Here is a 27581-nt window from a genome sequence, read left to right as displayed (position 1 = left end):
TAACAGAGAGCAGAAGTTTTAAATTTTTATGAAGTCTGGTTTGTCAATATTTGTCTTTGATGATTCATGCTCTTTGCATGTTACTAAGATAAGATGTCTTTGCCTAAATGTGACAAAGATTTTCTTTTGTTTTCTAGACAAATAGTTTTGACTAAAACTCTGTTCTGAGTTAATTGTTCTATGTAGTGTGAGGTATAAATCAAGATTAATTTTCAAAAATATGGGTGTCTAATTGTTCCAGCATCTCTTATCATCCATTTAATGTCTAATGATCTGTACTGATGTCCCCTCTTTCTTTTCTGATATGGCAGTTAGTGTTTTTTCTTGATGTGTCTAGCTGAGGGTTTATCAATTTTATTGAGCTTTGTGGAGGACCAGCTTTTGTTTTAGTTTTTTCCCTTCCATTGGCCTTTTTTCTATTTCATTATTGCCTTCCTCTTCTTACTTTGGACTTAATTTGCTTCTCTTTTCTACCTTATTAAGGTAGAAAATAATTTTCAATAGAAGCAGCTGTAAAATTTCTCTAAGCACTGTTTTAACTAAGTTCCACAAATATATATTCAGTTCATACTGTTATATAATTTCCCTAGTGATTTTTTCTTTGAATCATGTATTTTTAAATGTGTTGCTTTGTTGTCAATTATTTATGGATTTTCCAGATATGGTTTTCATTTTAACTCCCAAGTTAATTCTATTGTGGTCAGAAAACATTCACAAATATCAATTACATCAGCATTGTTCAAAAGCTTTTATATTCTTAACGGTTTTCAGTCTGTTCTCTTACTGAGAGAAGAGAACTAAAATCTTCAACTATGATTGTGGATTTGTCTTTATCTCCTTTGAGTTCTTTTAGTTTTTGCTTCAAGTATTTTGAAGATCTGTTACTAGATCTATTCACAGTATTTCATGACCTCTTGAGGAACTGACCTTTTTATTATTATAAAATGTCCTTCTTTATAAACTCTTATAATACTCTCTGACTTGAAGTCTACTTGGTCTGATATTAAATCAGCACTCCAATTTTCTTTTAAGTCATGTTTCCATTGAATATTATTTTCCATTATTTACCTGTAACCTGTATATGCCTTTCTTTTTCAGGTGATTTTCTTGTAGGCAACTACATTTTGGTCTTGCCTTTTAATTTGAGTGTTTTAAACCATCTACATTTAATGCACTTATTGCTGTGGTTGCGTGTAAACCTACCATCTCACTACTTGTTTTTTCTTTGTCCCATATATTCTGTGGCTTTTTATAAAATGTTTTTCCTGGCTTTTTTCAGATTGAGTTATATTTTATTTGAGTCTTCTATTTTTTCTTCTCTATTGGCTTTTTGGCTTTTCATCTGTAGTTGGTTGTTTTGCCGGTTGCTCTAGGGTTTGCAATATGCATCTTAAACCTATTTCAGTCTACTCTCAAATAGTGGTATGCCACTTCATGTCTAAGTTAATCATATGAGAGTCTTATATTTTCTCCCGTACATCCTTCATGCTATTATCATACATTTCCTTCTTTATATACTGTGAAGGCCATGCATATTTATTCTTCAATCAGTCTCTTTTTGTCAGACAGTTATGAGGGGAAAAGATCTTTTATTTACCCACATATTTACCATTTCTGGTACTCTCCTTCTTTTGTGTAGATAGAAATTCCTGTCTGTTATTGTTTTCCTTCTGCTTGATAAACTTGTCTTAATACATTGTAGTACATACCTGTTGTCATTGCATTCTCCTAAATTATTTGTCTGAAAATCTCTTTATTCTGCCTTCATTTTTGAAGGATTTTTCACTATGGGGTTATAGGTTGATAGTTATTTTGCAACAGCCATTCCTTATCATGAGGCTCACACTGATTCTGATGAGAAGTCAGTTGTTATTCTCATCCTTGTTCTCCTTTACCTAATATGTCATTTTTTTCTATTTGGTTTTAAGATTTATTTTCACTGTTACTGGTTTTCAATAGTTTGATTTTTGTTGTGCCTTGATGTCATTTGTTTGTGTGTGTGTGTGTATATTTGCCTTGCTTTGGATTCTTTGAGTTTTTTGAAATGTGGGTTTATAGTTTGTATCAAATTTGGGTAACATTTGGCCATTATTTCCTTAAATATTTATATATGGTTCCCCATCTCTTTTTTGGGATGCCACTTAAATGTGTGTTAGACTGCTTTACGTTTGTTACACAAGTCACTGAGAATCTATTCATTTTTTAAAACCAGTTTTTCTCTGTGTACTTCATTTTGGAAAGTGTCTATTACTATTTCTTCAAGTTCTTGTTTGTAAACGTTGGGGTTTACCACCTATTCAAATAGAATGTTGCTCCTGGAAAACCAAAAGTGTTAACTTGTTGACTGTCTTTTAGATAAATAGGGGTACTGGTTAGCAGTGAAAATGTCTTTGCCTTAAGGGAAATAGTATAGGGAAGTAACTTGTGCAAGGTAGGAAGAATAGTACTTTTTTAAAAAAATTAATAAGTCACTTATTAGTGTATCACTTCCATGAATTCATGCTATCAGAAAAGGTAGGACTACATCCCTCCATGTGGGCTTTCTAACATTGCTTCACATTTGTTTGCCCGTAAAGAGTAGGGCTGGGACATGAGAGAAACTGTACAATGAGAGAAACTATATACCAACCTCATTCTGATTGGTGAAATGTGTGAGAATTTTTTTTATAAAGTGCTAAAAGAGATGCTCCCTTAAATTTTAAACCCCGGTTACTGTGAGCCCTCAGAGACCCTAAGATAACATTAATAACAGGCAAGTACAAGTCTTTACATACATAGATTTGATTATTTCAGTTTGTTACTCAGTCTTTACATATATATGGTTGATTATTTCAGTTTGTTATTCAAGTTTTGTTTGGAAAATCGTAATGTAGCTTATTTAAAATTTTTACTTTTCTGTAAAGACGAAAATTATGTTAGTAATTCTATTCACTACTTACTGTGACTATGTTTATATACTTCAGAATTTACTTTCTAAGTGTTATTTTTTAATGAAAATATAAAAATTACTAGAATTAAATATGGAGAGTTTTTAAAAAATAATATTGGAGTAGGGAAGACCTTTCCAAATATGACATAAAATTGAAGAATCATAAAGGAAAATGTTAATAAATTTCAGCTACATGAAAATAAATGTTTTACATGGCAAAAAAAACCAAAACCTCACCATGAGCTACATTAAAAAATGCATGAGAAACTGGAAAAAAAATTTACTTCATATAGCTGACAACTGATTTCTTATTAATTTCTAATATATTCCAGGATATTAATTATAGCATTATTCGTCATAGTAAGTTTTTGAAAACACTATTCTCAACAATAGATAGATTAAATAAATTATGATATATTCACAAAGTGTAAAACTATGCAACTGTTAAGAAGAATGAAGCAGATATATATTTATATAAAACAGAGCTCCTAGAACAGTCTTGACATGTAGTAGTCATCCCATATATGTTTGTTGATGAATGAGTTTTTAAGTGAACAAAAACAAGGTCTAACATACTCTGTATAGAGTGCTATCATTTGTGTAAAAAAAGTATGTGTATATATATATATATACACACACACACACATATACACACACATACATATGTGCATGTATGTATAGAACATAACAAGTAATATATATAAAAAAGTGTATAGTAGAAGATTTAGGTGGATGAGAGAGAGGGGAGGTAGTAGGTACAAAGACAGGGTAGGAAATGCCTTTTGGTACCTTATGAATTTTGTAGCGTGCATTTTTAAACTGCTTGAATAATTAATAATTAGCATAAAATACTGTATTTACAGGGATGAAAGTGAACCTGCCCAAATAGAAGATACAAGTGTTGTTAAACCTGATGGCTGGCTTGATAATGAACCGAAATTTATTCCAGATCCTAATGCTGAAAAACCCATTGACTGGTAAGCATTCTTCATCTTCAAATGTCAATTTCATATGTTTCTTACTTGCTTTTTTGTTACTAGTTTATATGACTGACAGGAGAGACTTGAGGTTACTCCATTTGCTTTGTTCTAATATCCTAAGGAATGAAGACATGGATGGAGAATGGGAGGCACCTCAGATTTCTAATCCGGCATGTCAGATTGGGTGTGGCGAGTGGAGCCCTCCCATGATAGGTAACCCAAAATACAAAGGAGTATGGACACCTCCAATGATAGATAACCCTAACTACCAGGTAATAACCACTTGTTCCAGTCCCATAGTAAACTTTAAAATGTTGTGCTATTTATCTAGTTATTGATAATGTTATGTTAACTTCAGGAAATTTGATTTGTATAATAGTGTGCCTTAGCTATCTTAAGAAGTCAAAGAACATAGTACTCCAACTAATTTATGTTTAAAAACTAAAACATTCCTTATTTAATTTTCTGGGGGAATAAAATTAAGAACTAAAGATAAGTTACTTTATACTATATTTTTCCTTATACTGATGATCACTTTGGAATAAAATTTTATTTTAGAATTAAATATAAGAAGTGACTTCTGATCAAGAAGACTCAGGTTGCACATTTTAGTAATTAAAGTCTGTGCTTAATTAACATGCTCCTTACTCTCTGGTATTATTAAAATTGAATTTTTTTCCCTAATATGAATCAGATATTTTTTGAGTATACCTAGTTTTGGAGGTAGAAGTCCTTATGTTGTCCATTTAACCCTCTAGTTTTATCTAATTATTCATTGATATTTTCTAACATTTATTTTATATATACAGTTATATATTCTTTTCGCTCACTGTAGTTTTTCTTCATAGTATTTATCACAAAATGTCTGTTTTGGTAACTTTTTTAACGTCTATCTCCTTCATTAGATTTTAAACACCATAATGCAGGGACCATGTCTGCCTTGATTACCACTGTATCCTAGCATCTGGCATAGTGCCTGGCACAGAATAGACATATGTGATGGTGGAATAAGTCAGTGAGTGATCATATTGTCCAATTTATTTGATTTGGTTGAGTTTAATCATTCAAGATGTAATGGAACTTCTGTGTTGAATAATTGTTCTGAGATTCAACCATGGTTGATTATTGATGCCTATCACAAGTATATGTTGAAAGGTGCGGTTCCATTTTTGCCATACAGTGATCTCTGATTTGAACAATTTTAATGATATCTTGTCTTGAATATCTTTACTAAATGTAAAAAAAAACCCAACTTGTCTAATATAGTGTCAGTTGTGAAATTTAATTACTCAGGTTTCTGTATTGGATTTTCACTCTGCCTCTTTTTTTTTTTTTTGGCAGTTTACTTATTTATTTTACTTATTTTGGCTGCACTGGGTCTTCATTGTGGCGCTCAGGCTTCTCTAGTTGCAGCGTGCTGGCTCTAGAGCACACGGGCTCAGTAGTTGCACTGCGTGGGCTTAGTTGTGCTATGTGGGATCTTAGTTCACCAGCCAGGGATCGAACCCAGGGCCCCTGCATTGGGAGCACAGAGTCTTAAGCACTGGACAACCAGGGAAGTCCCCTTTTGCAGAGTTTAAAGTCATTGTTCATAGGGAACATCGTGTACAGGATATATTTCATAGGGAACATCGTGTTCCAGATAAGAAGAAACAAGATTTTATTTCTAGTGAATTACTAATGAATTAATTATAAGTTAAAGTTTTCTTTTTTCCAGTTAGTATTGCTAATTTCATTCAACACCAACTACTTCTTGAGTAACATTTATAATGAAATTATTTTATTTGAAAATGTCTTTAAATTATTTTTTCTCGCAGGGTATCTGGAGTCCTCGAAAAATTCCTAATCCAGATTATTTTGAAGACAATCACCCATTTCTTCTGACTTCCTTCTGTGCTCTTGGTTTAGAGCTTTGGTCCATGACCTCTGATATCTACTTTGATAATTTTATTATTTGTTCAGAAAAGGAAGTAGCAGATCGCTGGGCTGCAGATGGTTGGGGAGTGAAAATAATGATAGAAAATGATAATGAGGTACAGTATTTACCACATGGTAATAATAGGATGTGGTCCTGGTTATAGGTTGTACAAATGGTCTTTAAAAAAGGTAAATAAATGTGCAATAATTACTAAATGCTAAAGAAGCATATTTAAATAAATTTATGTAGACAGAGTATTTAGCTTTACCAAATATGATACAGCTTCATTATAAACTAATAATGAATTATATATATGTAAGTCTTCATTTCATTTATTAAATTATGATAGCATAATGGGATTGAGTGCCTTTTGATGGTTATAGAAATGAGACCACTACTACTACTAGAAATGAGACTTAATATCTTTGTCACCTATCAATTTAAGGCCTAAGTGGGAACAGTAATCTAAATATTCTTTATTCATTTTAACTACTTTTCACTTAGAGGAGTATAGAAACTTTTAAAATTTAATATTATTATGTTTCAGTTTTTTTCCCCAAATCTTAACACTACTTAGAAAAGAATAAGCTAAGTATTTCAACACAGTGCATCTTGGAGAATCTGTCTTTAAAACGAATTACTGTAAAGAAAAATGTGTACCTCACATTAGGTCTCTTTGGATATTAGCAAAAACCATCAGAAGAGTAAGTAAAGGTAAAGGGATTCTCATTTGGAAACTCTTTTAACTAAAACATTTGATGATTTTAGATTTTATTTTAGTAAGAGAGACAATTTCCTTCCTGAAGGTTGTATGTAAAATTTGTTAATAAACAAGAAAAAGAAAACACAATGATTATCAGGTTGATTTTTTTTTTTTTTAGTAAGTTTTTTAAATGTACAGGTTGAGTTATCAGAGAGTTGTGTACTTCTAAATGAACCAGATAATACATCCATAAGGAGTAGTTCTATCCTGAAACTTACCAAAAAAGAAAACTGTCCTAATTCTTGCTGGTAGGTTAGCAGTATTCACCTATATAGTATAATGTACCTTCTACTACAAAGTGTCAAACAGCAATGCATGCGAATAATTGTTTAAACTTTATGAAGTATAAAATGAGAAAATAAAATATTTTTTATCTTACAAATTCACGATTCCTTAATATAAAACCACCTAGGTGAAATAAGTTTTTTGTTTTTGTAGGCTGTATTTCTGAATGAAGGTTTATAAAATCTTAATTGCCTTTTTATGCTTATTTCTTCTCTAGCCTAGTATATTCAAACAGTTGACGGCAGCTGCTGAAGAGCGCCCATGGCTTTGGTTCATTTATCTTGTGACAGCAGTGCTTCCAATAGCATTAATTACTTCATTTTGTTGGCCAAGAAAAGTAAAGGTAAAGAAAATGAATTTTTGTCAACAGTAAAAAAAAAAAAAAAAAAATCTCTTAGTGTTTAGGAGTTCTATATTGGAGCAAGTGGCTCTTAAAAGTGATAAACTAAATTGCCTGTAAGTTTTTACTGATAGTTCACTATGATATCACTTATTGCAAAAAAAAATCTTTTTGTAAATAGTGCTTTGCTTTTAGTAAAAATAGCTTGTGTTAAACTGCGACAGAAAAGATATGAAGATGCAGAGTTCAAAAAACTGGACATATGTAAACCACAAACAAAGGGAGCACTAGAGCAAGAAGTAAAGGGAGAGAAGGCAGCCCTGGAGAAACCAGTAGACTTGGAAGAGGAAAAACAGCAAAGTGATGGTGAAATTCTTGAAAAAGGTAAGACGATGACGGTGATTTATAATGGGGACAAAGCTGGGCAGAGCTCACTTAAAATAGTAGATTAAGTGGTAAACACTGGCTGTTGCACTTGTTTATTGTCAGATTTATACCATTTGAATCCTCGAGAAGGCGTGACTGGCGAAGAGGAGTAACATCCTTGCCTGGGTTGTACCTGAGCAGACATCCAATGTATGACTTTTGTTTTCTAGGAAGAAAGAGGTGTAAAAATTGTTCAGTTGCTTCAGAACCTAGCAACTATGAATCCCATATGCCATAGCTTGTTTTTGTTGTTGTTGTTTGTTTGTTTGTTTTTTTGCGGTACGCGGGCCTCTCACTGTTGTGGCCTCTCCCGTTGCGGAGCAACAGGCTCCAGACGCGCAGGCTCAGCGGCCGTGGCTCACGGGCGCAGCCGATCCATGGCATGTGGGATCTTCCCGGACCGGGGCATGAACCCGTGTCCCCTGCATCGGCAGGCGGACTCCCAACCACTGCGCCACCAGGGAAGCCCTGCCATAGCTTTTTGCAAAGATTTTTCTCCCCTCCAAGGATGAGATGGGAGGTACAGACCATGGCTTCTGTAGAAGAGTAATCGGTTTAAGGCAGGTGATTGCAGCAACAAAATCCACACCAAGTCTCCCAAGGGCTGTTGTTTATCAGATAATTTATCATGTGGAACGAACAGTTTAATCTCTTGAAAGCATTGCTAAATCATACGTCCCCTTGCCACCCTCTACTAAACTCCAGAAGATGTTAGAACTGAAGACAGCTGAGGCTTTTTGGTGCCTCTCCAATGTGACTTCCTTATGCACATTGAGGTAGAAATAAAACTATTGATATTTGTCAGGCATCCCAAGCCAGGCTCCAGAATGAGCCCTTTATAACCTAAATTATATCTTGAGCACTGTTTTTAACTTAATAGTTGATGCAACAGTTGACTTAAAAAACATACTCCCTCAAAACACACATGCACACACGTATATTTACGTATATGTGTGTACACACACACACACACACACACACATTCTTTGGTTTTCATTTTACATACAGAGTGCTTTAAAATTCTTTAAACCTGCCCCTTTCCTCAAATATGATGATTTATTTATAAAATGATAAAATAAATATTTCTATTTAAATTTTATAAAGGTCTAATGGAAGAAATTGCTTATAAATATTGGAATTTAAATACATCCCTCCACTTCTATTTAATACTTTTAAGTAGCAAAATTCTAATTCGAGTTTTTGCCTTTAATAAAATCTATTTAATAAAAAATTCTAGAAGAGGAAGGTGAACCTGAGGAAAAGAGTGAAGAAGAAATTGAAATCATAGAAAGACAAGAAGAAGGTAATAAATCAAATAAGTCTGGATCAGAGGATGAGGTAAGCAACTCTTTAACAGAAAATAAACTAGTTTCTATGTATGACTGTTATTCCATAAAAAAATATTTAATAAAAGCAATCTGGTTTTTGAAGAATTTTTTGCCATATTTCTCCCAGCTTTCTTAAGAGCATACATATTGCTTTAAAATGTATCCTTAAGGAAAGCATGAAAATAATGTAATTTATGTCCTCTTAATGCCTAATGAAACAGTATAAAGTAAGCCTTTGGTTTACAAAATATAAAGAGAGAGCTACGTCTGTAAAAAATGACTTCATTAAAGTGTTTTGTTGAAAGGTGTAATAAGCAGACCATCTGAATATTTAAAAAGTAAGTCTGTTTATTACAAGACAATTTTCTTTTAGCCATTGTGAAAACGTTCTCACTGTCACAGTTATTTACTGTAACATTTTGAAAGATTGCATTCATTGGGTAGTTGAGTACTATGCCTGGTAATGGTGTTTTTCTCAAATCTTTAATAAACTAGTTTTTCATTAACTTGATATGTCTGCCCCCTTTTCCATCCTGATGTATGACAGAACTTTCCACAGTGCCTTTTTTTATAGTCAGTTATTATGGAATCAGAAACCATCCAGGTATAATTCAGAACCCGAGCTTTCTTCTTTCACCTAGTATATACCCCCCAAGCCTGTTTTCTCTGCTTCTCTAGCCCTCTAAGAGCTGCATAACCCCACCTGCCGGTCACTGTCCCCAGCACTCTCATAGCTTAGAGTTAGGTAGGGTAAAGGTCCGTTATGCCTGGACTGTTGCATGTGATGAGATAAACTTGCTATTTTGTTTATTTGAAGAAATCTCCCAGATAAACTTCTGTTGTTATTGTTTTAATTGTTTTCTAAAGCTTATTCGGTACATATACCTGGTTACTGGTCTTAGCTGCCTAGTGAGTTTTTTTTAAATGGGCTTTGGGGCTCATTATCTAGTATGAATATCTTTATTTAGAGGGAGCTGGGTGAAGATAATTTCTTTCAGAACAGAGTTTTAAGCAGTCCTTGTTTCCCGCCGTCACTCTTTTAATAATAATATTTGGAATCATTCACTGAATGTGTATTCTAGTTATATTTTGCTTTGTAAAATATTTTGTGTACTTTTAAAAGTATCTAAATTCCATCTTTTCAGTCTTTTAATCTTCTTATATGTTTGTCAGTGAGCTAAAATAAATCAATTTTTATAATACAACCTTTAGAAATAATTATAACTATTTTGTATAATACCTGCATTATTTTATTGTTATACAAGTTTAATTTATATATAAATGATTATTCTGGAAGGATAGAATTAAAGGAGAGAAAAAGCCCAAACCATAAGTTTAATGTTTCCCTTTCCTCTCTGTTAATTTTTCTCAAAGTGTTAGGTACCAGAAGTTCTGAAAAAGTCTCTGTAAAACCAGCTCAGCAATTCATTACTTACAGAAACATTGTGATGTATAGTTAATGCTTAATATCCCACAATGAAAATATCATGTAACCTTTAATTAACCATGACATTAGATTAAGTTGTAAATCATGAAATAAAATCATGAATTGAGTTATTAGCATTATTCCTTGTCAGATGCATATTTGACAAACAGTTATTGTAAAAATGTAATCATGGCAAAAGATGAACAAATTGAAACATCAATTTATATACATGTTTTTGATCAGTTATTAAGTAAAGGACCATAAAAATAAAGAGATATATATATATAAACATAAAGATGTTTTGTTAGAAACATGTATTTTAGAGAATAAGAAATACATTATTTACTACTCTCTACTAGTTGCCCACTGTATGAAAATAAACGTTTTCATATTTTTTTCCCTAGATGAGGGAAGCAGATGAGGGCACAGGATCTGGAGATGGGCCAGTAAAGTCAGTACGCAAAAGAAGAGTACGAAAGGAGTAACCTGTATTCAAGTATTTTTAATTCCTAAGAGAGAGAGTTGGCATTCTCAAGTGAACTAGACTCAATCTGCACATCCTGTTTCTACTATCTAGCAATGATATTCTTTCAGACATTTATTTTAATCTTATTTTTCAGAGAAAAAAAAAACTTTGAAGTTAACCTGGTCTTTGAATTTAGAATAAAAGAAAAGTGGCACATTACATGTCAAATTTTAAGAGATTAATAGCATTAGAAGTTACACAGTTTTAATAGTTTGGAGAAAGTTTTGGTTTCTACAGAGCAAAATAATATGCAGCAACTTCACTGCTATTGGAAGAATCAGTTATTGGAATTTCCCCTTAAACGGCTATACTACAGTATAACTGGTAGTTCCACAGTATACATAAGAGTGAGTTCTGTTGTACAGAGCTAAATGCAATAAAGTTTCTGTATGGTGGTTTGTTTCTATCAACAATTGAAAGTGTTGTATGTGACCCACATTTACCTCCTTTGTGTCAAATTATAGTTATGGTCCATTGTTCACGTAAATTATAGAGTCCTTTAAAGAGGTGCTTTGTTGACAGACAAATCAACAAAACTGAAATGTCCATGTGTCATTCATAGAATCACTGGTCAATAGTGCAGCATACTTATATTTGAATACAGAGATAAGAGGTTTATCAAAACGAAATGGTGTACAGATTTTTTTGAAGCTGTTACAGTTGTTTTATGCCAGAATGGCTTACTCTGTTTACAAGATTGCTTATGCCTACATTGCTCTTGAAAATAACATTTAAATATTTTTTCTTCTTTAAATGATACCATCTTTAATAGGTAAATTATTATTGGGGAGTCTTTCTTTTATCTGATCATTAAGAGATTGTAATGGCTAATAGATATCAATCATCATGCTTTGTATTTTTATCTTTTTTCTGACAAAGTCAAATCTATCTTCTGACAAATTCAAATCTATTGTCTCATCTAGCTTCAAAGCTGCCTCTATGGTAGACTATTGCTCCTCTTTTTACAACACAGTTGACCCTTTAACAACAGAGGTTTGAACTGCGTGGGTCCACTTATACAGAGATTTTGTTTTCAATTAATTCTATAGAACTACACGGTATGTTGAATCCTCTGATGCAGAATCTGCAGATAAGGATGGTCAACTATGGGACTTGAGCATCTGTGGATTTTGGTATCTGCCACGCGTCCTGGAACCAATCCCCCATGGATACCAAGGAACGACTGTAGGTACCAAAAGTCACAGAAGTACATTATAGTAGAGCTCTATTATTCCATTTAACATATTTAAGAATTTTTCATGTTTGGGTGACAGACCCTTTGGAAGGTGATCTAAATCTTTGAGACCATGGAGCTACTTTAATACCAACTATCTAGAGAACGCTATACTAGTTGGGTAATATTTTGGATTCCTTCATGGACATATAAAGGAATATGGGTAAGCCCGCCTCCTGTACATCCCCCTCCCCAGTAGTACATTTAAAGCTTATATATAAGGAAAAGGAGCCTCTAGCTTCTCCTCTGACATTAAGGAAGCCAAACACAGCCAGTATAGCCACTATTCACTCCTTATTTCAGGGAGTGAACTGAAAATGAAAATAAGTGCTTTATTCCATTGCTGTGTTCTGAACTTTCCATAAATTGGTGGTGGACAATCTTAATATGTAGTTAACCATACTTTGTATTTATTTAATACTGACTAAACTTAACGCATCTTGCAAGGACTCCCATTCTTGCTTTGTATTTGGAATGTCCAAGTGAACTAGATATACTGAATGATTCTAGATGAGATTGTTTCTGAAAGTAAATTACTACTTCATGAGATAAATCCTTTCTTAACTTTATGGAAAACTTCTTGCCGACAAGTGTCTTATATATGATCATTTTTTCCTAAAGATTATTAAAGCTTTTTTTACTTTCTTGGTTGCAGATTAATTTTAACTTTCACATTTGGTTCAACTCCATGAGCTTGTAGTGGTAAAATCTGAGCAACCAGTTTTTGCCAGTTCACTGCTCCTTCCTGTGGATGTACCATGCCTGATAGTTTTAAATTTGTGTATTAGATCCATGCAGTAGACAAAGCATAGAGTCTTCTTTAATAACGAAATGGCTTTTTCCTTTTACCACCGTAATGTGACTTTACTGTTTAAAACGATTTAAGTTTTATCCTTTCCTCTAATAAAGGAGAAAAATAAATGTATTTTGCCCTTTATTTCAGTTGGCCTTTTTAGAGGCTTTTTAACTTGACCAGGCTAAAGTAACTTCCTTTTCCTTGAACATTTTTTTAAGGTAACCTTGCTTCCATTGGTCATTCCTCTAGGAAGATACATACTACTAGAACTAGGAGCCTTTTTAAAGTGTCAGTCTACATTTGCAAAACACAGAGGATAAACCTGCTTACGTGTTAAAATTAACCACTAGCAATGAATATAATGTACCTTGGAAATTTAGAATACTAATTTAGAAAACTAATAGTTTTCAGTGAAAACTATTTAGAATAGTTAAAACATAAATATATTACACTCTAGGTACCTATGAAGCTTTTTTGTTCTCTTTTCAATTGTGGTTCTGTTTTTAACTTCAGCAGGATTTAAAGATGAAATATCATATGGTTAATATTGGAATAACTACTTAAATCTCATGTAAAGGATTTATTTAAACATAATAGTAGCATTTTCTACATAAATTCTAATAATCTCTTTCCAAATTATAGCTCCCATTTCCATAGTATGACAGCTGTGAGGAGTTAAGGAAATAAAATTATCCCTAATCCGACAGGTCAGATGAAGCAGGTTGATGGGAGAGAAAATGTATTTTTGAATGCATTTGAAGTTTGTAGAGATCCAAATACATGGAAAAGCAATGGTAATTTTAGAGAAAATGGGCAACAGGATAATTTTTTTAAAATGATCTTTTAACACCTAACATAGTATCTTACCACATATTTTGTGTTTCTTAAATGAATAGAGTTTTACGTCTTTTGTAAAATTTTGGAGTAATTTCAAGTTTTAATTACTTAGACTAAACATTTGATAAGCCATCTATAGATAATAATAGAAAATTTAAAACAAGGCAAATACATTATACAATTGATTACAATGCATTACTTTAGCTTCTGTCATCACTACTCAATACCCCTTCCATTATATGGTAAATTAGGTCCTCAAGCCAACATAAAGTCCATGTTATAGTAAATATCTTCAAATACCATTAATCTCTATGATTTAAGTGAAATAGACTGTAGCTTGCTTTTAGGATGGAGTACCTAGAGGCAATTAAGTCATTCTTCCAATTATTAACCTTTCATTTAGTCACATTCTCTGTTTTTTCACGATGTACAAGTGGTCTCACCAACTAAGTAATACCTGGTCTTTGCTGGCAATTTTGATTATATCAGCATTGAAGAAATATCTGATGACAACCACTAGAGGGTGTTAACTCAAGATAGGGAAAAACAAAATTATTGGGGAAAGTAAAGAAAGACTGCATTCTAAAGAATTAAGATCAGTTTTGCTTTGTTTCGGACCATAAAAGTAACGCTAGAATATATAATTCACCTTTCACTTCTCGTTTGGAGAAAGGACTTGATCAGGAATATAAATATGACATCATAAACTGGTTGGAACTGCATGCTTGGATGATTTTGGTTATTTCTCCACAAATTGTTTTATTGTTACACGTACAATTCCAAATTCCAAAAATCTCTGTAAATCTGAAGTTTTTCATGTTTGACATCAAAACTCATTTGGCAGCCAAACCTGACCTCCCTGACAGGCTATCTGTAGTCTTTACTTACGTAACTTAGTATTAAATTCATATATTTCGCTACAAAAATATTAATGTATTTGATTCCAGGTACTGCCCCAAGCTGTACTGGTGTATGAGTCATAATACTTTATGAAATGAAAAATTCCAAATTCTGAAATATCTGGTCCCAAGAGTTCCAGATAAGGGATTGTGAGCTGTATTAACTTGCTATAAGTAAAGTCCAAAGTGAATATAAAGAGGACAAATTTTGGATGGAATACTAGTGTTAGTATTGAGGGAAGTTCTACTGGGAGACCCTGAGGAAAAGCGGGGTCATCATTCCATCCTGCCAGTCATCATTCCACCAGCATTTAGAGCTAGGAAGTATCACTATTAAAAATGTCTTCTGACACTGGTTAAAACAATAAGGAAGACTTTGTTTAGGACTATCGCAATAGGGCCAAGACGATCACCATAGGGGAGAGAGAATGGGCTTAACTCCAGATACAGTGAAGACAGCTGGGGATTTATAGTCGTTGAGCAGAGTGGGTCGGGGGAGGGTTGGTGGATGGAAAATTCCTAAGAGGAGACATCGAGGGTAGAAGGGTGCTTGCCATGTCGATTTAACAGGATTCTTGCTGAAGGCAGGCAGGGTGATCAGATTCACTTAGCAGGATTTTTACTAAAACTGGACTAGGCTGAAGACAGGGCCTAAGATGAGGCCTAGACAAAGAGGGCTCAGAAGAACCTGGTTAAAGTTTGGTCAAGGAGAGAGTCTTGATCAGAAGCTAGGCACAGTCCCTGTGCACATTGTTTACCACCTGTATTTCTTTTTTTTTTTTTTTACCACCTGTATTTCTAATATGGAAATGACATCCTGAAGATATTGCCATAATGAAAACAGAATATATAGCACTGGTTTACCATTCATATGACGAGCAGGTGGGGCATGTATTTCAGGTAACATTTTGTCACTTGAGTTAACAGCTGTAGGACAGCAGTTGGATAAGCCAAAATGTGAAATGAATTGGCTGTTCCTTGATGCTTTTAGCAAGGTATCGCAGGAAGGAACTTACCAGTGTCCAAGCAGAGATGGAAGGGAATAGAGAAGGATCACACATATTAGGTACCTCACAAGATTAGAAAAACTAATTGCTTCTGTACCCTGAATAGCAGAAAAGGTTCAAAATGGTTTTATTTTTGAGGTGTGGGAGGTAGAAGGGGAAGGCCAGTTAAGACTTCTCTTCCAAGTGTTAAGGCAATCAAAGGGACCCAGCCCTGCAGTGACACCTGGGTGTTGCAGTCCCAGTGCAGTCTTATTTTCAGTTGGTTTCAAAGTAGCCTCCATTAAAGAGAGGCAGGGTCTTGTGAGGAAGGAAAGCAAGCAAACTTTTGAGAATTTGGTCTAGAAAAGAGCTTGATTGTGATTCCTAGCCTATAGAACTGAAGCATATCGACAACAAGGTTGTTTTTGAGGGAACTGTACAGCCCAAGAAACGTGAGCTTGGCCTACAAACGATGGGCAGCAGACTCACACCAGCGTGAATTGGACTGCTTTCACAACTCCCGTGAGGGGAATGGACAAGGAATAACTTTCCAGTTGGGGGAAGCCATGGAGAGCAATGGGTAAGGGAAGTCCCTTGCCAGAGATTACAGTCAGGGTCTAATCAAGGAACTTCATCCACTATCAGAGACAGGATCTTCATAGGGTCTCTCTCTCAGAAGTATTCCACAACTGCTTTGATGTGTTTCCCTTTATTCCGTTGTCCAAATTTCGAGTTTTTATTTAGGTATCCTATCCCCACTACACCATTATAAATGGGCAGAGCAAGTAATCTGTCATCAGTTTAGAGGCGGTCAGACTATTAGGAGTCACATCTACAACTGACAGACCTTGACAGAGATCCTAGATTTTGAGCCGAGTCAGTAACTGGATGAGGAGAGGTTGAGTACATTGTGTGTATGGGAAGAAGGCTGGGCACAGATACTTAATAGCGAGAGAAGAGGGCTGTGGCTGAAGCTGCTGCCACTCATCCTCTGTCGGCTTCCATAATAAAGTCGTAGCTGGAATATGGCTTCCAGCCAGCAACTACATTTCTCAGCCACTCTGGCATCTAAATCCCCATGCCCTTGGGAATGTGAGAAGACATGAGCCATTTCCAGGCAGGCCCAACCCAAAAACCGTGCATGTGTACCCCATGCATTTTTCTGCAAATCAGAATGGTGATAACTAGTGTGACTTGGAAGCCACGGTTGAAAATGGCAGAGAAATCCTCAGCTCACAAAGCCTGTTTGTTAGTTTACAATGCTCACCTCAGAACCATTAGTTGGAAGAGAAACTTGTTTTTTTTACCACTGCATCTCGTTACAAGAGCTTAGCCTAACCTAAAAAATACAACCACCTTTCCCCTGGCAATCTTGGATCCTTTTCTTTGAATTCTTTGCTTTTATTTTTTAAATTAAGGTATAATATCCTATATTTGTTTTAATAAGAATAGTATCCCCAGACTTCCCTGGTGGCGCACTGGTTGAGAATCCACCTGCCAATGCAGGGGACATGGGTTCGAGCCCTGGTCCTGGAAGATCCCACATGCCGCGGAGAAACTAAGCCCATGCGCCACAGCTACAGAGCCTGCGCTCTAGAGCCTGCGAGCCACCACTACTGAAGCCTGCGTGCCTAGAGCCCGTGCTCCGCGACAAGAGAAGCCACCGCAATAAGCCCGCGCACCGCAATGAAGAGTAGCCCCCACTCGCCGCTACTAGAGAAGGCCCACATGCAGCAACGAAGACCCAATGCAGCCAAAAATAATACAAATTAGTTAAAAAAAATAGTATTCCCTTAAACATCCAGTAACTGGTACTTAAATAAGATATGCTACTTATCCTGTGGCTTTGAACAACCCCGATACACCACTGCACCGCTGTATATATCCCAGTTACTTACGCAGCAATATCAAAACACATGCAATTTTTGAAACAGCTTTTTATTAAACAGCAAAGCATAATGGCAACACAGTTTTAAATGTTTAAAAATTAGGTCACAAAGGGATGCAAAATGTTTGCAGTATGACTATTATATATTCATACAGCTAAAGTCATCAAATCTTAACACCAATACAAACATTAAGATTATTCCATGATTAGCCTAAATTTAATAACCATAAACTATATTAGTGGATCTCTTTTCCTATTTAATATTTTAACATTACTTCTGATACTGATTTCTTTACCAAATAGAATGTACAAACTAAATTTTAAAGTGTTAAATGACTAAAACTCTGCAAACCAGTAGTTGGGTTTACAGAAAATTCTGGGAGAAGTAGTGAGATAAAATACTGAGAAAGCATCAATTAGTATACATGTAAAACTCTCCCATTTTATTCATGATTCTGATACTAATACAGTTTTTAAGGGACTTTGCAAAGTTGATCATCTGGGTACTGCAATAAACCTGAGACCAAATTTTATTCTCTTCTAGGTATGGTTTATATAAGGTTAGCCAAACTTAACCCATTTTCTTATATATTCCCCCCCAGCCCAAATCTAATCTGTGCCAGAGATAACACAAATCTGGAGTAAAACTGTTTGGAGTTGGTTACAAGTACTTACCAAGTATTGAATACTTCTCCTACCCTATTTCTATTTTTCCTCAAAATTTTCTATTTCAAACACACACACAACCAGAGCTCATCTTTTCAGGTATCAAGTGGATTATTTTGTGCAAAGGAAGTTTTTAACAACAAATCTTCCCAATACGATAATTCAGTTTCAAAAAAAAATCTTCATCTTTATAGCCCCCGTTTTCAATTGATTAAACAGAAACCAACTATCCTATCTTATTACTAAATATAACAAATAAGCCCTAAACTGAGAAAATATCTTATTTTGGTTAAGTTTCAACAGAGTTCGGGCTACTCTCTTAGATGATTAACTACTGAAATTACTTTTTACAAATGTGAAACCAATTTTTTCCTTAGGGGAAGAAAATTGGAAGAAAGCAAATGGAGAAGAGGCACACGATGGTGGACAGGGTATATAAAGCTGTGCATTCAGTACGTGATTTTGGTCACTTTGTCACAACACGGTTATTTTCTTGTATCTCTAACTATGCCTATAATAAAGACAATGCTAAACCTATAAATCAAAGCAAATTTGATATAACATTCATTTTCAAGTTTCATAAATATATGCATTTCTAATTATAAAGTCTCTACAATACCTTTGCACATTTTCATAGACTAACATAATACACAAACTCATGAAAGTCTTCTGTTATGCTCTTAATTTTGCTTAGGTCTGACATTATCTTCATAAATACTCAGTGAAGCCACAAACAAAAGTACTATAACTTTTGGAATCTATCCAAGTTTTAAAGAAAAAAAGATCAGCAGCAATTCCGTAAGACATAAGGGATATCAATCCCTTATTTTCTTTTGCTTTTTGTGTCAGTTGTTTGAAAAACACTAGAAGCTGACATGAGGTTTTCTATATATTGTCCAAGAACTTGGTTTTCTGATTTTAGCTTCAGATTTTCTTCCTTAACTGCATCTACTCTTGCAGAGAGATCTATATGAAAAATAAAAAAGCGCATTGTCAATAAAATGATGGCAATGACTCTGTGTTATAAAATGGTTATTAAGATTCACTCTTAAAAGAAATACAATCCTTAAATTTTCTGTTTTTAAACTCAGACTACTTTAGAAGTTAAGGTAAAGAAAGTAAACTGAGTGCAAATCAATAGCCAAAATCCCTAAAAAGAGATTTCACATTAGGCTAAATGTTATTCTTTGTTATTCTTTAACAGCATTTTTGTTAAGTAGTTAACTCTTAAAATGGTTATTTAAAAAAACACTGTTTTTAAAATGTGAATTTTGGTTCATATCATCATAAAACCATAATGTCTTTACTAGTAATATTTAAGACAGTGTAGGTGAACATAACTGAATTCACATACTGGATATAGGCAGTCGGTTTCCAAGCAATTGATCGTTTTGTATTTTTACATTAGCAAGAAATTCAAAAGAGCAGGTCTTGATGATTAAAAAAAGAAGATAACACACCTCAGTCATTCAGCAACTAAGTTACTGAGGTGCCTTCTAAGAGACAGGCACTGTTCTAGAGGCAACAGTAACAAAAAAGGTCCCTTGCCCTTTACCAGCTGACATTCTAATGGGGCTTAGGGTGGGTGGGGGTCAGGAGAAAAAGCAAGAAGGGTAAGGGTCACAGGAAGCCAAGTGCGGTTGTCCTGTGATACAGTATAGTCAGGGATAGCTATTTTGATTAAGGAAATTTCGCTAGAGACCTAAAGGAAGTAAGGGAACGAGCCACACAGATATGCAAATGACTAAGGGAAAAGATTCAAGCACAGGGGAACAGCAACTGCTAAGACCCTGAGGAGAAGCTTGCTGAAAGAACAGCAAGGAGGTTGAAGTGTCCTAGTCAGGCAATGTGACAGGACTGAAAGGTAAAAGGGAAGTGAGAGACTTACAGAGAGGAACCTGGCTTCCATTAACTGTGAGATGGGAAGCCACTGGAATGACATGATCTGCTCAACCTGTTTTCAGAAAAAACCACCACCACCTCTTAATTTCGTTGAAAACCAAAAGATGTTTCACTGGTGGAATTAATTTTATGCAAGACATTTAGAAAATGGAAAAACTCAGATCAGTTCCCTTATAATCCCTGAGGCTAATACACTGATTTTACACTCAAATAAGCTTTATTAAAGTGGACTTAGTAACACAACGCAGGGACTTAAACGGGGCTCATTATGTTACACCTTAAAGAGGGAAGCATAAGAACACTATTTGACCTCCTTATTGAAACGTATCTGTTCTTTGAAACTACCAGCCAAAGCTACAGGCAGGAGAGGAAAAAAAACAAAGTAGACTTTGAAATTTATACTTTTAAAAACTGCACAGTAACAAACAAAATTTAGCAATTTGCTTAAAATTATAATTTCAATTACCTGGATGTTAGTCAAGAAAAATACAAAATGCAAGCTAACCTTCAAGGGTGTGTTGGAGTTCCAACACTTGATTAATAAGTCGTGTTTTCTCCTCCAGTTCCACCTGATTTTCAGCATCAACTGCTGTAATGAAAAGGTTCAGATTTACTATTAATATTAGCTACCATTTGTGTAGTATAGCACTTAAAAGATCTGCAAAATGGTTTATATTCATTCTTACTTGACTTATACAAGAGCCCTGTAAAATAAAAGGTTATATCCCACATGGCAGATGAGGACACCAAGGTGAAGGTAAAATGTTTTGCCAACATCTCATAGTTAAAGAATGGAAGTTGCCTAAATCTTTTCTAGAACTAGATGGGATTATAAATAAGTACACTGGCCAAGATCAAAGCCTTCTAAGTATTGATTCTCTGATCTTTCTGTTGCTTAATAAAGCAATGTATGCGCCACAAAACCAGGAACATACAAAAAGGAAAACGAAGAACATACCATCCATGTCAGCATTCATCATCTTCGGTAACAAACTTTTGGGCCTTGGATACAAAATTCTTGATGAATGGTCTGCAATGAGAAAAAGTTAGAAACACAGACACATAGAGTAATGAAATATAAGCTTGTTTTTCAAAAGAAAATTAAGTGACCCAGTAGGACCCTTTTCACATGCTTTGCTAAGAATAAATACCCAGTGGGGAAATAAGCAAAGAATATTTACAGTTTACAAAGAGAAGTATTAAGTAAATAAGAGAAAATGTTGAGTTTCTTGGTACTCAAAGAAATGCATAATAAAATACCACTGTATATTTCGTAAAATATTTTTCTAAAACAAGATAATGATCAATGCTAGCGAAGTTATGGAAAAACTAACACAAAATATTGGACACAAATTTTAAATGTAATATTTTTGGAAAGCAGTACAGTAATAAACAAGATTCATAAAAACATTTAAATATTTTTTACAAAGTAATTTTACTCTTGGAAATTTAGCCTAAGAAAAATTAAGAAGGAAAAAAATTACATCTATAAAAATCTACTTCAACCTTATTTATAACCCAGTAAACTGGAAACAACATAAACTGTCCATTCAGAGCCTGGTTGATTATAGTTGCCATTTCTAATGGAGTGGCTACTAAAAATAATTATGACTATAATAACATGAAAGAATGTTTATGCCATTGTATATTCACTGATGTAAATTATGTGAAAAATCTTTAGTATGGATAAAGAACACACAGCAAATTGAAAAAGCTCTTACATTAAGGATAATGGCAGCAAGGAAGACAAATCTCTCTAAAAATATTCTTCATTATTAAAACACTGTTTCATATATACCAATTAACACTTTTTAAACATAAAATTCAAAAGAAAAATACTCGTTATCTGAAACACTAATATGGGTTAAATGAAAAATATGTACTTGTCACCTCCTGGTTATAGTTAAAATAGATTAATTAGGATGTAAATGAGTAAATAAATATTAACATTTTCTTGTGTCCATAAAAGGCTCCAAAATATTAGAGCACTAAATCCTTGTGAAACATGTTCTGCTCTATTGCTAACATTCATTTCACATGCAATGTGCTCAAAATTTATTAAATAATGTACCAGATTATTACTGAAAACAGATTTGTTAACCAATCTAATTTACTCAGTGAAGCAACTTAGATCTTAGTCAATGTTGTTACTCTTTCTTCAAGTATTTATTGAGCACCTACTATACCCAAGGCATTGTTATGCCTCCATATGCTGAACAGTAGAACCCAAACCTACTGAACAAGGATGTCTACATACCAGAACTAGAATCACAATCAAAACAGTGATCAGTGTATTGTATATTCCCTCATGACACTTCAGATGCTGGCATGAACATGGCAATAGAATGCTCAGTGTACACATGTATAAACTGCCTCTCAAGTAAGAGATCACTCAGTCTAAAAAAGAAAGATATTAAACCTCCTTTACACATAGTTTTATTAAAGAAGTAACACTAAAAATAATGCTTAATACATCTACCCCAAGTCTTCCCACTTACACAGCATTAGCGCTACTCTCCCTGTTTTGTTTTTTGTTTTTTTGCGGTACGCGGGCCTCTCACTGTCGTGGTCTCTCCCGTTGCGGAGCACAGGCTCCGGACGCGCAGGCTCAGCGGCCATGGCTCATGGGCCCAGCCACTCCGCGGTATGTGGGATCCTCCCGGATCGGGGCGCGAACCCACGTCCCCTGCATCGGCAGGCGGACTCTCAACCACTGCGCCACCAGGGAAGCCCCTCCCTCACTGGTTTTAATTATCAGGTTCTTTGTACTTCAGAAAAAGTTTTAGATAGGTAGATATAGTTGCATACACACACACACACATACACACACACACACACACACACACACACACACACACAGATGACCCTTGAACAAGGGTTAGAACTATCCGGGTCCACTTACACTAAAATTTTTTTCAATAAATACTACTACAGAACTACACGACCTACAGTTGGTTCAATCTGCAGATGCGGAATTGCGTATATGGCAGGCTGGCTGTAAAGTTATATGTGGATTTTCAATCGTGCAGAGGGTCGGCACCCCTAACCATCGTTGTTCAAGGGTCAACTGTATAAATATGTGTGTATATGTGTATATATATGTCTATACACACACACACACATATAAATCCAAACAGATTATGAAATTTTTTTCAAAAATTCTTTAAGTCATTAAATGCTTTGGATAATAGTATTCGAAGACCACACTTCAAAAATTATTCTTCTCCATTCGATCAATGTGTCTTTATAATTGAAGAGGAAGAGTGCTAGCAGTGAAAACTTTATTTGGCCCCTCCCCGAGAGAAGATCACTTTCATACCACTTCAACTATTGATACTTGTCTGGGAGGGATGACAGAGGTAACAGCCAAAAGCAAAAGTAAGTGATCTTGGGAATACTCAGCAACAGCAGACTTCAACTTGGCTATCTTCCCTGCTACATGAGAGAAGTAGTCCCCATTTTTTAAAAGTTTGCTTTATGCCACTTCACTTGTATAAAAGACCTACATTAGTACCTGTTTTGCTAAACAAAAGAAATCTGATGAGGATTTTCACTTTCGTGAAAAAAGGCAAAAAACAAAAATAGCATTCAGCGTTTGTTTTGCAGCAAGGTGTTACATGAGGCAGCACTCACTCTGAGCAGTGACACCAAGCTCCTTCCCTGAGAACTACACTCAGCATCTCAGCCTCAAGCCACCACAGCTTTGACCTGTGTCTGTGAGCATCCGTGTTTTATTTATTTTGTGCATCTGTTAGCAAGATGTGTCCTAAGATAATTGCTTCATCACTTTACGCCATTTCAGCTTACAAAAGGTAGGAATGCTCTACTTTCAGATAGTAGGGGGAAACCTGTATATTAAATCCTCCAGATTTCTAATATCCAGTCTTTTTAAGAATACACCTGAAACAGAATTCTCATGACAGCTGAGAACAGTGATATGATACACCAGTCAAAGCAACAGATAATCACAAAATCAATGCACTCAACTTTGAAATCAGATCTAGTATAGGGATGGGTTATACTTCTTTTGCCCGTATTTTAGTCTAATACTAAAATTAAACCCAGAAGTCTTCCATAAATGCAAAGTGTTCCAGGCTGACCAATGTAGTAGGTAAGGAAAAAGAAGTCAGTTTCTGAAATTTTGGCCACATATAACCCAAACAATAGAAAATTACTCTTAGAAAAACACATCCAGATTGGGGTGGAAGCAAGAGCACAAAAGCAGGGCGCAAGGACAGTGCTATAGGATATACCACATAACCCAAGACAGCACTACTCACATCATAGCCCATGTAAGATTGCCCTGAGGGCTGAACAGTGCAAAACCTGCCCAGCTGTATATGGCAGCCGTGTGCAACACCAGAGTATCACCGGCTGCCTCTGCATGACAACAACAAAAAAACACAAGTAGCAATTTTTTCTTATTGTTATGTGATCAAATAGACCAGTCTCAAAACGCTACTCCTGTATATATTCTAAGTCTGTCAGGACATCCAGAGTTATAAACAGATTTATTTTATATATGGGATCAAAAGGTTTGTTGAGCTCTTTAAGTCAAAGTATTTTAGCCATGGATTTTACTTCCTTCAAAATAGGGTCAATCCTCAAACTTTGCAATGCCTACATTAGCACAGTACTACATCATAATATGCACTTGACACAAGATTGAATTTTTCAACTATAAAATTCTTCTTCTCAATCTATAGTTGCTATCATATCAATCCAATGCTGTGTCAGATGTGCTCTTAGGAGTTCATTTTCAACTCCTTCTGCTCCTACACGTAAATCCAAACCTGACATTAAAGGAGAGAGAACCCAGGGGCTTCCCTGGTGGCGCAGTGGTTGAGAGTCCGCCTGCCGATGCAGGGGACACGGGTTCGTGACCCGGTCCGGGAAGATCCCACGTGCCTCGGAGCAGCTGGGCCCGTGAGCCATGGCCGCTGAGCCTGCGCGTCCGGAGCCTGTGCTCCACAACGGGAGAGGCCACAACACTGAGAGGCCCGCGTACCGCAAAAAAAAAAAAAAAAAAAAAAGAGAGAGAGAGAGAACCCAGACAAAAGTATCTCAAGTGTGGGAACACCGAAATAAATGTGGGGTGCTAAAGCTGATCTGTTTATCCAAAATCTGCCTTAGCTTATCCAAAATCTGCCTTAGCTCTCTGCAATGGATATGACTGTCTGGGATTCCTCAACTCTGACCTAAGCCGAGGTCAGATCTCATAAAACTTTTCTCAAAAATCACAGTAAATTTTAGTGCCTATCTTCATCTAGCCTTGGTCAGTGGAAGAGAATCTAGAGTTATTCTGATAACTTAAGTCCAGGGAGCAAAAGTATGGAAAGAACAAGGATACAGAAATGTGGCAAGCATTAGTATCGACCCATTTTCCATGCCCTCACAGTCAACTGTGACCAAAGGCTATCATCTTACCAAGTACACCTCTACCTTCTTTTCTAGTATGCCCAACAGTACCATGACATGCTCTTCATAAAAGGCAGTTTAGCACAGTGATTAAGAACACGGATTTAGGTTACCTGGATTCAAATGCTAGCTCTCCTATTTATAAGCTCTGGAACCTCAGGTAAGATTAACATCTCAGCCTCAGTTTCCTCATCTGTAAAATGAGGTTAATAACAGTATGTACCTCATAGTTTTGTTGTGAGAACATTATGAGTTGATATATATAATGTGATTGCAACAATACACAGTAGTTATTCAATAATGTTAGCTATTATCTTTTCTACCTTTTAGCTGTACTTCAGGCCACAAGAAGAATTTTAAAAAATTACCTGGTCCACTTGCCTCATTTTTACAACTAAGCCAAGGCCAAGATGATAATGGCCTACCTAAGACCACAGTAATACTTACATAGACAGAGCCAAGACTACATACAATGTCCCAGTCTAGTTTTTTCCACCACTCCACCACAGTATGCTCACGACAGAGACCTGAGATTTTGAGACTTTTCTGATATCCACCCAACCTAAACCTCTCAACTTTTCTGCATCTAAAACTGATTTTCATCATCTGTCATCTACTTACTAAAGGAACTAGCAAGACTACTAAACGTCACTGTACATTAATATACTAAATTCTTTACATATATTAGCTCATCAAATCAACAGGACATGGCACTTTACAAACGTGGACCCTGTATCTCAGAAAGGCTACATATCTTGCCTTAGAGTTCACAACCGAAGTCTGTACCGAGAATCTGAACTCAGATCTAACTATAAAGTCCCTGCTTTTTCCATTATGCAATGGAAGGCACTTTAATATGACCCTAATCTAAATTTGCAAAACATTTTGCAACGCTTGATGTCAAATTTCTTTGCTATTTCTACTATCTAAAAAACTGAAGGTAAATTTCATTCACTGCAAGCTGCAACGACTTTCAACATGGCTTGTTCAAGTCCCTTCACATTCTGACTTGTTCTGGTTAAGTCCAATTTTAAATTCCACAAAATTAAGGGACTGTTTGGCCAAATATTTGACCAGAAATGAGATCCCCAGAGTGGCTAGCTATATTGAGTTTAATCAATGAATGAGTACAGGCACGGAATATATAGACAGAGCTTTGGATTCTCAGGTACAGTGTTGGGAACAGAGCACACCATCTGTCCTTAATATTATTACGTCATAGTACTGGAATCGATACACAACGAAAAGCCTGTCTTTCAGGAATGTCTGTTTCTCCTTTTCAACAATCCTAAGTCCCCAAACTTGTCCAGCAGGACCCCTGAAAGATGCCCATTGAGAAACTAACCCGGGAGCTACTTTAGAGCCTGAAAAGATGTCGCCAGCCCTGGTTTCACCACTCACTCGGCTCCCTCCCCGCCCCCGTCTCCGAGTTCTCCGCCGAGAAGCCGCAGGCTAGTCCAGGCGTGCCAGGTCCCAACCCACCCGAACGCCCCTCCCGCAGTCCCATTTCAGGGCGGACAGAAGCCTTAGCCTCAGGATCCGCGGGGAGAAGGCGGCAGGAAGTCCGCGCCACGGACCGCGGGCGGCCCTCCACAAAGGAACCTCTGCGCCCAACAACGAGAGGATGAGAAAAGAGGCTGCGCAGGAGTTCTGCGGGGAGCCAGGCCTCGGCCGCCCACCTAACGCCCAGGCCTTAGGACGCTCTTCCCGGGTCGCCGTACGCCGAGCCGCGTACATCCCGCCCCTCCCTCCAGGCTCTCGTCAGTACCGAGGCCGCAACTCCAGTCGCTCGGGGCCAGGCCCTCCGCGACCCACGACGGCCCTCACCTGCCGTTTGAGGCGCCGGCAGGAGGAGGGACCAGGAGGATACCTCAGGCCTGGACACTCGGACCAACTGCCACCGGCAACCCCGCCCTCTCCGCCCACAGAGCGTGCGCCGAGGCTGGAGTCCCGCCCCGGCCCGGCCCGTCGCCAGCCAATCCCCACTCAAGAAGGGACGCCTGCGCATTAGCTACAAGACGCCCCAATCGTCCT

At 36.1% G+C, this 27581-nt stretch overlaps 2 protein-coding genes across 9 annotated transcripts in view; one reads left to right on the top strand and one right to left on the bottom strand.

The window, feature by feature from the left end:
• CLGN (calmegin) overlaps window positions 1–18154 on the top strand; it is a 61292-nt gene extending 43138 nt beyond the window's left edge. For 3 of the 6 annotated variants that reach the window (XM_033402301.2, XM_004263587.3, XM_049708997.1), the window contains exons 9-15: window positions 3793–3906; window positions 4031–4181; window positions 5727–5942; window positions 7093–7218; window positions 7440–7599; window positions 8879–8979; window positions 10800–18154. In XM_033402301.2, the coding sequence (XP_033258192.1) occupies window positions 3793–3906; window positions 4031–4181; window positions 5727–5942; window positions 7093–7218; window positions 7440–7599; window positions 8879–8979; window positions 10800–10880 (949 nt within the window). In that variant the 3' untranslated portion in view covers window positions 10881–18154. Of the gene's footprint in view, window positions 1–3792; window positions 3907–4030; window positions 4182–5726; window positions 5943–7092; window positions 7219–7410; window positions 7600–7704; window positions 8845–8878; window positions 8980–10799 lie in introns of those variants that run through there. The other 3 variants (XM_049708998.1, XM_049708999.1, XM_049709000.1) reach the window with 3 other exon arrangements.
• On the bottom strand, window positions 17596–27570 carry SCOC (short coiled-coil protein). Of its 3 annotated transcripts, none has more exons than XM_004263582.3 (4): window positions 27375–27570; window positions 21088–21159; window positions 20635–20718; window positions 17596–19193 (listed from the first exon to the last, which is right to left on the bottom strand). In XM_004263582.3, exons 1-4 carry the CDS (start codon window positions 27553–27555, stop codon window positions 19051–19053), a joined length of 480 nt encoding a protein of 159 aa, XP_004263630.1. In that variant the 5' UTR covers window positions 27556–27570; the 3' UTR covers window positions 17596–19050. The 3 variants fall into 3 exon arrangements, with proteins under 3 accessions (XP_004263630.1, XP_049564959.1, XP_049564958.1); XM_049709002.1 differs by lacking the exon at window positions 27375–27570 and adding an exon at window positions 25661–26898; XM_049709001.1 differs by lacking the exon at window positions 27375–27570 and adding an exon at window positions 22387–22646.
• Window positions 27571–27581: the final 11 nt, after the last annotated feature.

Source organism: Orcinus orca, chromosome 4, assembly GCF_937001465.1.
Source record: "Orcinus orca chromosome 4, mOrcOrc1.1, whole genome shotgun sequence".
NCBI classification, from domain to species: Eukaryota; Metazoa; Chordata; class Mammalia; order Artiodactyla; family Delphinidae; genus Orcinus; species Orcinus orca.
The sequence above is the reverse complement of the archived record's forward strand: the minus strand, read 5'-3'. Positions and strand labels throughout refer to the sequence as shown.

Excerpts from the sequence above, each read along its gene's own strand:
- SCOC (XM_004263582.3), bottom strand. The coding sequence starts at position 27,555 with ATGCGCAGGCGTCCCTTCTTGAGTGGGGATTGGCTGGCGACGGGCCGG. Across the intron at positions 21,160-27,374 it reads GCCGGCGCCTCAAACGGCAG|ACCATTCATCAAGAATTTTG; the intron begins GTGAGGGCCGTC and ends TTCTCATTGCAG. Across the intron at positions 20,719-21,087 it reads GATGAATGCTGACATGGATG|CAGTTGATGCTGAAAATCAG; the intron begins GTATGTTCTTCG and ends TTTTCATTACAG.